The sequence below is a fragment of the Canis lupus genome, chromosome 1, assembly GCF_003254725.2.
Source record: "Canis lupus dingo isolate Sandy chromosome 1, ASM325472v2, whole genome shotgun sequence".
In the NCBI taxonomy this organism is placed as follows: Eukaryota; Metazoa; Chordata; class Mammalia; order Carnivora; family Canidae; genus Canis; species Canis lupus.
In genome coordinates, this window is record NC_064243.1 from 83,476,644 (window position 1) to 83,488,875 (window position 12,232).

Below are 12,232 nucleotides of genomic sequence, written 5' to 3' on the forward strand. Positions count from 1 at the left end.
TAATGAACATGTAATCATCAAGAGGAAACTAGAGTAGGTGCCAAAGGCTTGCACTTCTTAGGAATTAGGTCTTCAGCTCCTGCATAATTAAGAGTTGATTTTATTCATGCACATAGAGGGGTGAGCCAATACTTGAATTGTGGAAGCATAGGTTTTCTACCTTTGTGGGATCTTAGAGATTATTTAGTGGGTTCCTCTCACCTTGTGGATGAGGAATCTGAGATTCAGTGGCCTTAAGATGTTTCCCCCAGACTGACTAGTTAGTGGTCTATCTGGGCTCACCAGACTTGACTCTTTTTGTTGAATAGTTCCCTTGACTATATAAAATATATTTTCATTTTTTAAAAATATTTTATTTACTTATTCATGAGAGACAGAGAGGCAGAGACAGGAGAAGCAGGCTCCATGCAAGGAGCCTGATTTGGACTTAATCCTAGGACCCTGAGATCATGCCCTGAGCTGAAGACAAGCTCAACCACTGAGCCACACAGGCATCCCATAATTTCATTTTGAAAGACTGAGATACATTCATTAACTGCAGACAATCTTTTCTTTTTTTCTTTTTCTTTAATTAATTTATTTAAGGAGTGAGGAGAGGCAGAGGGAAAAAGAATCTTAAGGAGATTCCACATTAAGCATGGAGCTCCAAGCAGTGCTCCATCTTAGACCTTGAGATTGTGATCTGAGCCAGAACCAAGAGTTGGGCACTCAACCGACTGAGACACCAGGCACTTTTATAATCAGAAATAAAATTCTTGTCTTAAAAAAATTAGCCTCATGGCAGGGTGCACTGGACACAGACATTGTGAAGATTATTTGTGTTGCCCTTTCTACTCATTAATTGCATTGTAATTGCCTCATGTATTTTGTGACTGAATCCTTAAGAATTCACCTCTCATTAAAAAAAGCAAAAATCTTAGTTTCTAAGATGAGGTAAGCAGAATCATGATATCTTGTGATATCTCTTCAAAAGGAATGATTTTTTTTTTCATAAGGAATTGATAATGAGTTTCTTTTTATCCTAGTGAATGAGTAGTAAATTCAGTGTATTAAATTTTTTTTATGTGTTTCCTGTAAGATAGGTAGATTTTTCAGGTTTTTTTTTTCTCTCTAAATGTTCACAATTCTCCATTAACCTATTTAAGAAGTTTTCTACAAGTAAAAAGAGACTAACTAATAAAGAAGATTAACTGTGTGTGTGTGTGTGTGTGTGTGTGTGTGTGGTTTTTTTTTTTTTTTTGCATTGTTTTGGTCAATTCATTACCTCTAGAACACATTTTGTGGGTACTTTTTGAAAACATTTCTTTGCTAGTTTCCAAAATGTATGGCTTTCTGTTTCTCAACTCTTATAGATTACCATATTTGATGCTGATTCCGAGGAGTCACAAGACCTTGATTTAGCAATCCTAACGGCTCTGCTGAAGGGTGAGTGTCTAAAGAGGGTTACATTTCTTCCACATTTTCTCTTTTCACATTCCATGGAACTTGGTATTTTTTTAATGTTGATATTTTAAATAAGATATATGATTGTTCTCTTCTTTTACCCTAGGCACAAATTTAGCAGCATCAGAACAATTAAATCTGGCAATGGCTTGGGACAGAATGGACATTGCCAAGAAACACATTCTAATTTATGGACAACATTGGAAGGTATAGTTAAAATGAAGTTATTTTGGAAAAATATTTCATGTGTTGGCTTGTAAGGAGGAAGTCAAAAGAAAAAATTGGCAGAGAGATAGATTGGTTTGAGAGGAGTATGGAGGTAGCTTCTCTGTAGCTGGGTGCCCAATACGTGAGACATTTCTCTCATCAACTTTGCCTCCCTAAAATCATTTTTTTCCTCAGGCTAATTGAAATTGGTAAATGGAAGGATGTTTTACTTATTTTTTTAAATGGCTGGATTTTTATATTATTTAAAACTTAAATTTTTTTCTTATTTTTGCATTGAAGTGTCATGTAGTCACAATAGAAATAAGTGAAAACAGAGAAAAGGGATCCCTGGGTGGCGCAGCGGTTTGGCGCCTGCCTTTGGCCCAGGGTGCAATCCTGGGGACCCGGGATCGAATCCCATGTCGGGCTCCCAGTGCATGGAACCTGCTTCTCCCTCTGCCTGTGTCTCTGCCTCTCTCTCTCACTGTGTGCCTATCATAAATTAAAAAAAAAAAAATTAAAAAAAAAAGAAAACAGAGAAAAGCAGAAAGAAGAGATATTATCTATAGTGCTAATGGTAACCACTATTAACATTTCATTTTTAAACATTGCAGTTGTGACCATACCACAAGTATATTATTTTTGAGTCAAAATAACACATGCATATTATTTAAGAAACATCTAATGGTACTAAAAGGCAACTAAAACAACAATAGTGCTCTGTCCTGCTAATCACAAAAGTGAAGTAATTTTGACATTTTTTTTATTGTATTGACATTTATAAATCTTCATATTTTTAAATAACAAGTCATATTGCTATTTTCTGATTCATTCATTTTAGAGACCTCTCCACTTTTCTGTCTATGGTCCTGTCCTCACTGCTACAATCTGGACTGGTTGCCTGCTGTTCCTGGTTCTGGGCTGTCATGCTGGGATCCACCTTCATCATATTGGAGATTCCCTTTGCCTCTTTTCCGTATCCCATTTCTTCTTCCTTGGTTTACTCCTTTGTTTCAATGAGATGCATCCTTCAATAACTGTCTGAGTAAAGGAATATGGAACATAAATATTCTGAGAACTTAGATGTTTTGATATACTTTAATTAAAGATCAGAGCTAATTTTCCTGAATAATTTTGAATGCTTAGCTTTTAGCATTCAGCACTGCTATTGAGAAGTAAAAATATTTGTTTTCTAATCCTTTGACCATTTTTTTTTCCTCTCTGGAGGTTCAATAAATAATCTTTCCAATGTTTTGAGATTTCATAGTGCTGTGTGCTGTTGTGAGCCTTTATATCCATTATGCTGGGCATATGCTTTCAACTTAGCAATCATGGGTTTCCATGCTGGGGCCATCTTCTTTTCTCTGTTCTCTTTCTGGAATTCATAGCATTTAAATGTTGGACCTATGGACTGCTCCTCTAATCTTTTTTCCTTTTATCTTTCGTATTTTTCCTTTGGTAGATTTCCTCAACTTTAATTTTTCATGCCTTATATGGAGCTATTAGTTTCTGGTAGCATGCTATTAATTTCTATGAGCAAATTTGTTCTTTGTTCTTTACTTTTTATTATTATTTTATTTTATTTTTTTAAGCATCCTGAATATAGTATCTCATAGTATCTATAGGACCTTATTTCACCGATAGTAATGATAGTTCTTTTGAAGTTCTCTTCTTCTGCATTGTCTGATTCTTACTAACTGATGTTTTGTGGTGTGTTTATTCTGGACTTTTTATGTAAGAATGGAGGAGAGAAAGCTCTTTAGAAGTTCTGAGCCCATAGGTAGGGCTTAACTGTAGGTTTAAGCTTCACAGAGGACTGATCTGGCTTCCAGTTGCTGGGAGGACCTGAGATAACAGCATATTCCTGCCTTTTCTCTTAGTCCCTTTACAGAAAAGAATCCTCCAATCCCTTGCCTGGATAAGATAAAAGCCCTCCTGCTAGTGGTAACAGAAGTCAAAGGGGGGAAGATGATTGGGAAGTCCTCTACATTAGGGATTCTGTATGTGTACATTTATTTCATCCTGGAGCCCCCAGAATTCTGTGGCATAGATTTTTGTGGTTGTTGGCTTTTTTGCGATTCAATTTCTGGGGACTTTCACCTTTTGGGTTTCTGGGGATTGCTAAGTCAATTACCATTTGACTTGTCTGCTTTCCAACTTCCAAAACGTGACACTCTGGACCTCCTTGTTCTAGTGGATTCATTTCTTAAAAAAAAAATAAAAAAATAAAAAAATCCTTTTATTGTAGTTTTATTGAAGTTTTAGGTCAAAGTAAAATAAGTGAGTGTGTTTAATTTCCTGTTTATATTGAGAAACTGGGTATTGTTTAAATGAAAATGTACCAAGTTAGAATAACAACAACAACAACAACAAAGAAAGAAACCTTGCATTTTTATTAGAATTGCATTAAACCAGTACATTAATTTGGAAAGTAATGAGATCTTTATAATTGTCAGTCTTCTAGTACAAGAACAGATTTATTTAAAGTATCTTTTATTTCATCAGGTTCACTTTTGACTATTTCTTCAGTCAGGTCCTGAACATTTCTTAGTAAGACTGTATTTTATGATTATTGTATCTGCATTGTTTTCAGTTCAAATATATGTAATTCTTTAGTTATTTCTACTTTTTAAAAAATTTCTACTTTCTATATCTCTGATTTCTACCTTTATTTATTTGTTTAAGGCTGGCGCACTGGAACAAGCAATGTTAGATGCTTTAGTGATGGATCGAGTGGATTTTGTGAAGCTCTTAATAGAATACGGAGTGAACCTACATCGCTTTCTTACCATCCCCCGACTGGAAGAGCTCTATAACACAGTGAGTATCGGAACATTCCATCAATCACCTCCCTTATGATTCATTTATTAATTAGCTTAAGATTTAGCGTAAGCTAAATATTGAATGCTCAAGCCTCATTGAATATTGACGTACAAAGATAGGTTAGAGAGAGACAGATTTCTCAACCAAAGGACATTCTTACAAAATCCATTTTATCCTCTAGCCATGTCTGCTTTTCTTATTTTAATTAATTACACAAAATAGAAACATAAACAAGTTAAGAAAACAAAACAGTAAAACCATAGTTAAAGCCAATGATGTGAGTAAGAACAAATTGCTTTTATTGAATTGTTGGAAGCATCTCCATCTATGGTGGCTGTTAAAATTCTGTTCCCGCAACTTTCCTATGCAAACCCTTTATTGAAACCAGACCAGCTTACTCATTGTAAAAACACCGATTGCTCAAGCCAACCATGCTTCTTGAAATGTACTTCCTTGTCCTTTGAATCTTACCCTTTCTTCAAAGCCCTCTTCAAGCCCTTTGTGAATATTCCAGTTTACAGTGATCTATTCCTATGGTACAGTTTTTTTGCAACTCTTTGAGCACACATCTTCGTAGCTTATTTTTTCATGTAAGTCCCCTGTCTCTTCAATTAACTGTGAAAACTATGATGAAGGTACTTATATTCTTCATTGACTCCCTTGAAAGCTGTATTGAACATAGTAGTGATCGATAAGTAATTGTTGATGGAATGTAATTGTGTGATGGGGTTTGTAATTGTGTAGTTTATATATGATAAAGGATAGTTATAAATTAAAATTTATTTTTGTCTCTTGAAAAAAATAAAGTTTTTACCACCTACATCTATATCCTTTTTTTTTTTTACATCTTTGAAAAATATTTCAATCCAATTATATCTTCTCTTAGGAAATAACTTACTTATAACTAATTGGGGTAAGCTTCATAACTAAAGATGTTAAAGAAAAATTTCAGTATTCTGGGTTATTTACATATTCTGAAATAAAATATTTTCCCCCTAGTGCATGGTAATTAAAAGGAATGAATTTTTCTTTTCTTCTTTATTACAGAAACAAGGACCTACTAATATGCTCTTGCATCACCTTGTCCGAGATGTAAAACAGGTAACCTAATTATGAATGTGTACAAACTTCTTTGTGTATTGCCTTAGCTTTGTGATTGAGGTGTTGCCAGATTTTGCTTCATAAAATGTAGATTTGGAATTTCTAGAGAGTTACCTACCCTCTTTGACTGAACAATTTCATCACCAAACTACTCTTTTTTTTCCTTATAATTTATTTTATGTTTTAAAAGATTTGATCTACCAAGTAAGTGGCATTAACTAATAATTATTGTCTCTTATAAAATATGAATTGGAGACATACAGAACTTTCAATCAGAATTTTACCTCAATATAATACAACTGTATTTCCAGTGATAATGATACTTGCTGAAAAATGAAGAAATTTCCTTGTTCTGTCATGTTTATCAGAGGACTAATATGTGATTTTCATTGTCTTGTTATTGTTTTGACTATGAGGGATGGTTTGGGGTCCCTATCTTCTTTTGTGAATCTAAGCATTGTTCTAGGGAGCCAGGATGAATCCCACTGCTCTATACCCTCACTCATGTTTTGCTCATGGTGTTTTCACCAAACTTTGAGTTAAATCAGACTTAATATAAACTCATCATCTATTAGTTATCAAACCTTTAGCAGTCTCTTATGCTTTAATTCTTTCTCTTTTAGTCACCAAGATCTCTTATTCACATCTGCAGAAAACTAAGAGAGACATTTTTGTCCCCATAATTAAAATCCATCCATGGCACACTTTATAGTACTTCATCATTTCTCAGAAGTCTGGTATCTTCATGGAGAGGGTGTGGGCTTTCTGGCTATGTTGACTTGGTGGGAGAGCCAGAGTAAAAGGACTGCAGAGGAAGACATTTAGTTGGCAAATTAAAAGTAAGCAAAAGCATCCGTACTGATGTAAATTTAGTTTGCATGATCAAAATGATTTTAGATTACTTCCTTGAACTTTGATTTCATTACAGTAAACTGAAGAAAAGGGAATAGAATAGGTTAAATATGCTCTTAACTCTTAGCAACTAAGAGCATTAGTTTTGGTGTTCCCTGAAAAAAGTAAATTATGAGTGCATTTACATTTATTCATATATGTATCAGTGTAATAAGCTCAATAGGTGAAGGGGATTAAGAGGTACAAACTCCAACTATACAATAAATAAGTCATGGGAATGGAATGGAATATACAGCATAGGGACTATAGTTCAATAGTATTGTAATAACTTTGTATGGGAAAAGATGGTAACTAGACTTTTTATGGGGATCATTTCATAATGTATAAAAATATTAAATCTTGTGATATGCACCTGAAACTAATAGGATATTGTATGCCAATTATACTTTAATTTAAAAAGGTACTGTGAGTGGGAGTTGAGAAGTGACAGTTACGAAGAGGTAGTAAGGTGGAGTTTTAAGTGGTCAAAGTAATCTTCATTTGGATTAAGACCCTGCCAACCATAACATTTGTTTTGGCACAGCCTCATGTTTTGATATCTTATTTTGTTCGCCATTCCATGTTCCTTACTTCTATTTGTTCTACTTCTATTTTCAATCTTCTCATTTTGTGTATGATGCAATCAACATAGTGCAAAGTGCTCTAGAGAGATTGAAGATCTCACCCAATGTTAATTTTAGATCACATATATTCAGTATATTGAAGGAGAGGAAGAAATATTCCTTAGCTCAAGGTTCTTCCAGCTAGCCTAAGAATTAAATTTTACATGAGACAGATTAACGGGGGAAAAAAACCCCGAAGTTTTATTATGTGTACACATAGTTCCAGTAATGAAATGGAGACCTCAAGAAATGAGCAAGACCGGCAATTTTTATACTTTTCAGATAAAGAGACAATAAATCTGTGAAGAATTGACAGAACAAAAAAAACTTAACTTCAATTAGTAAGGAATTCTAAACAGAATTTTGGCTGGAGAAGTAAATTAATAAAAAGTAATGAGGGTTGCTTATACAGCCTTCTCTACTCTGAATTTCGCATCTCTGGTGATAAGTATGTCTCTTTACTTCCTGGGACAAGGAGGGTCCCTTTCACATGGGAGAGTTATTTCCTGCCTTCAGGGAAACAGAGGAGGGTCTGAGTGTTCTTCTCGTACAGGCTGTCTCTTAAGTAACTTTTATTTTAAATAATATGTCAAAATTGCAAATTTTGGCAATATCCTCCAGTAATTTTACTCCTATTGTAGTAGTTATATAATTTCCAGTTAAAAACAATCTTTTATACTATACTTAAGTGTATTTTATTATAAAGTGTATCTATGCATGAGAGAGAGAGAGAGAAAGAGAATAGAATGAGCAAATATAAGCACACACTTGATGTGTGTGAAATGAAAAACACATTAAGGCTAGGGTTTTCCATCTGAGCAAGCAGACTATCAGTAGTTGGTTACATTAATCAATCAGTTTGTAAAGATGACTGAAATGTATGAATCTACCTCTTTGCGGTTGATTGGTTATGTCCTAACAGATGGAATAGGAGAAACAAAAAGGGATGAAAGTTACAATCCATTACATGGTTTTGTTTCAGCATACCCTTCTCACAGGCTACAGGATAACACTGATTGACATTGGATTGGTAATCGAATACCTCATTGGTGGAGCATATCGAAGCAGCTACACTAGAAAAAGTTTCAGAACCCTCTACAACAACCTCTACAGAAAACATAAGGTACCACAATTGATAAGTACCCTTGTAAAATATGGGATAACTAGAAGTTACACTTTTAGAAAAATGGCTTAGAGAGTTAGCATGGGAATAGCTTCTAAAATGGACATCTGTGTTTATCGACATTTATTGAGTCTCTGCCACATGTAAATTACAGTGTTGGCTTAGGATGAACATAAAGATCAGGAGTTTAGAAACTCTCAGAAGAAACAGATTTATGAATAACTAGCCATCATACAGAAGAGGATACGATATGTACCATATATAAGATCTATATATATATAAGATTTTATTTATTTATTCATGAGAGACACAGAAAGAGGCAGAGACATAGGCAGAGGGAGAAGCAAGCTCCCCTTAGGGAGTCTGATTCAGGACTCAATCCCAGGACCCTGGGATCACGACCTGAGCCAAAGGCTCAATCACTGAGCCACCAGGTGCCCTGTGCTATAATGACATAGAAGTAATGTCTTGAGTAAGATTTAAGGGAGAGATGACCAGTTCTTTTCTTCCTTTTGAAAATGCAGAAGGCAAAAACTTAATGGGCTTATATCTATAAACTCATGAGTCCATAATCTGTAGATGACAAATTTGGGACAGGTGTGTTGGGGGTTATATTGGAAAATGCATGCAGTGTGTACTATATGTAAAAATATACATCGTACATATTTTATTTTCTATGAACATTTCGAAAGTTTAGAAATGAATTGCTGCCTGGTTGATTAGCAGAGAAAATGTTGTTCATTTCTTAAAATCACCACTATTGCCCAGTAAACCAAAGAGAGCCTTTCTTCTTCGAGGATAATGGACGTGTTAGAAAAGATAGTTTGGAGCATTTGGGGTTGAGAGATGAGCAGGGACAGTGAAAGGCACAGTAATATGGACATCAGATTATGTTTTTGCAGTGACAAGGAGATCTTTGTTGCCGTTGACATGTTAGAAGGTTGCGAAGGGTAGACTGGAAAGGTGGTTTGGAGTGAGATCACAGGAATATCCAGAATATTGAGCCACTTTTGACTTTTATTTATAAAGAATCAGGTGAAGTGAAGCCCAACTTGTCTTTAAGAAATAAAAGAACAAAACAAAAGGACACTCAAGTGTCATGGAGAAAATGATCTTCACTGAGATTTCAAAGGCAGAGAGACATACTTGAGGTATCAGCTCCTTCAGCTAAATGAAATATACTTTGCTGTGAGGTTACCTGTGACAAGTATGAGGACCAACTATGCTCTTGGTGTAGCCCAGTGGGGAGCTTGCTGGCCAGGTACCTTTAGTGCTTTTTGTCTTTTGAAATGGTGTGAAATTACTTTCCATTTTTGTTTCCTAGTGAAGGAGTAGAATTTATTTAGGAAACTCATAGTACATTAGAACATAGCAGTTACAAATATATGGTTTAGAGTCAGAGAGATTTGGGATGGAGTATTAGTTTTGTTCATTAGTAGCTGTGAAATCTTGAGTAAGAAGCTTAACCTCTCCATGTGTCATTTTCCTTATCTATAAAATGAGAATAATAATATAATATCTCTTTCATAAATTCGTCAAAAGGATTAGATAAAATAACACCTGGAAAACCCATATTCCTGGTACACAGAGATCACAGAGTAACTGTTAATAATATTGTGATTACTATTGAAGATGCTATTAATCCTATATCACAATAATAATGATAATAATTTGAGTATTATATTTTAGAAGTCATGATCCTATCACTTCTCTATCTAATATCCATAAAATGCAAACCAAAATAAATGAGTAAATAAAGTAACTTGAGCAAGCACTGACATGGACTCCAGGCACTGCATTTGCTACTGAGCCTTGTGTGGGTGGGCGCAGCCCAGGGGATCCCCCAGGAGGCCACATGCCACTGGGTTCAGAAGGGGGCCAGGCCACGGATATATTTAGGCAGCACAACCCTGAGGCAGTGTGCCAGGCGGGGAGACCACTATGAGAAGTCCTCCACTAACCTTTCTGTGTCTCTGGATAATATGTCTTCAGAAATCTTGCTGAAGATCTCTTCCTTCTTTGGATGCTGTGACCCTGCTGTGTACTGGATGTGTGAATAGGCGCTTTGATCATATGGCCAATGACAATTTTATCAGAATCTCTTCAACTGCCTTTTAACCTAAAAGATCTCATTGGAAAGTTATTTGAGCCGGGAAGACCACTGTATCTGTGAACTTACTATTGGTTAAGGGTAAAGAAACTGGATATTGGAAGAAAGAATATATTATGACACAAAGAACGTCTGCAAAAGCAGTGCTAGCTCAGGTTCTCAAACCTGTCAACCCTTACCTAGGCCTTCCAGTTAAAACTGAAGACAACCTCAGAATACCTAAGTTGGGTAATTATATTGAAAGAAAAAATATTGCAAAAGAATACATCATGGAACACATTGACCTTTCCATAAATGATTTGTCAGTGATGATTATGTGGTATGGCAAACACTGACCACAGCTAGCCATGTTGTCGATCTTAGATTTTACATTATGACAACAGTTTTTATGGACCAGTCTAAAACCCACCCCAAAAATGAACCTTAGTAGCACTCTTTTTTTTAAGATTTTATTTATTTGGGGAACCCTGGGTGGCGCAGCGGTTTGGCGCCTGCCTTTGGCCCAGGGCGCGATCCTGGAGACCCGGGATCGAATCCCGCGTCGGGCTCCCAGTGCATGGAGCCTGCTTCTCCCTCTGCCTGTGTCTCTGCCTCTCTCTCTCTCTCTCTCTCTCTCTGTGTGACTATCATAAATAAATAAAAATTAAAAAGATTTTATTTATTTGTACAAATAAATAAATTTATTTGTAAAATATTTACAAATATTTATTTGTAAATTTATTTATTGTATTTATTTATATTTATTTGTAAATAAATAAATAAAAGGCAGAGACACAGGCAGAGGGAAAAGCAGGCTTCCTGCAGGGAGCCCGAAGTGGGACTCGATCCTGGGACCCCGGGGTTCACTCCCTGAGCTGGAGGGAGATGCTCAACCTCTGAGTTACCCAGGTGTCCCAGTATTGCTATTTAATTGCAAGTTAGTATAGTAACGTAACTGAATCCACCATGATTGGTTGGGACAGACTCATTCAGATCTTCTGCCTATACCCAGGCCTCCTGGTGGGGCTATGGTAGAGGGAGGAAGAACTGACTTTTGTTACGGCAAATCTTCATTTCCATCACCTTGTGGAAAAGAGCACATTAGGCTCAGCCACCGTCCCCTATTAGCCACCTCTTCATACCCTGCTTTTGGATGACAACCCAGAGTATCGACTGCATGGCCGCCAAAAATAATACAGAACACCTACCTTTTATTGGAAGAGATAACCTACCTTGGAGAACTGATTTTTTTCTATGGCTGTATAAAGAGTTGTTCTATAATGGGAATAACTTGTGGATGAATATGTGAAACCCTTTTGGGGCTTGAGTTCCTTGGTATGCATGAGATTTCTGGGCCCTCCAATGGTCCTAATTTCTTGGGACAGACTTATTATGTTGGCTATGTGGACACAGAGGGAAAAATGCACATGATGTGTGCATTAAAGAGACAGAATGCTTCATCGTCAGCTGGGTCCTTTAACTGAGGACCCTTTTGCTTACGCCACTGGTTTGGGATATCTTAGTAAGTATTGGCAGGGGGTGGCAAATTACCGTTATTTTGGACTAACCACTTCTGTTCTTTGGTGTTGGAAGTTGAAATAGAGCAGTGGTCTGTTTGATGCCTTCTTATTTCAATAAATAAATAAATAAATAAATAAATAAATAAATAAATAAATAAAGTAAGTAGCTCAAAGCCCATGGTTTGTATCATCCATTTCTGTATCAGCCCCTATAAAAATACTTCTTTTTGTTTCTTACTGATGGAAGTTTCATGCTGATAAGCAATAAATCATGTTGTCACTGGGCCTAATCACTGGAATTCCGGTGGTGATACATAACATCTGGAGAAGTTCCATAACTTTCTAACTTAACCTTGGAGTTGTTTGTGAGTGGGAACTTTTTCTTGTCAGAACTGTGCATCTTTATTGCCTA

At 35.9% G+C, this 12,232-nt stretch overlaps 1 protein-coding gene and 1 pseudogene across 1 annotated transcript in view; both read left to right on the forward strand.

Moving 5' to 3' along the window:
* The window catches only part of TRPM6 (transient receptor potential cation channel subfamily M member 6), a 137,159-nt gene that overhangs the window by 47,604 nt on the left and 77,323 nt on the right, over window positions 1-12,232 (forward strand). The window contains exons 10-14 of the mRNA XM_025423303.3: window positions 1,353-1,425; window positions 1,550-1,650; window positions 4,336-4,470; window positions 5,521-5,574; window positions 8,071-8,211. Of these exons, the coding sequence (XP_025279088.1) occupies window positions 1,353-1,425; window positions 1,550-1,650; window positions 4,336-4,470; window positions 5,521-5,574; window positions 8,071-8,211 (504 nt within the window). The remainder of the gene's footprint in view (window positions 1-1,352; window positions 1,426-1,549; window positions 1,651-4,335; window positions 4,471-5,520; window positions 5,575-8,070; window positions 8,212-12,232) is intronic.
* On the forward strand, window positions 10,087-11,784 carry LOC112645632 (F-box only protein 15-like; annotated as a pseudogene).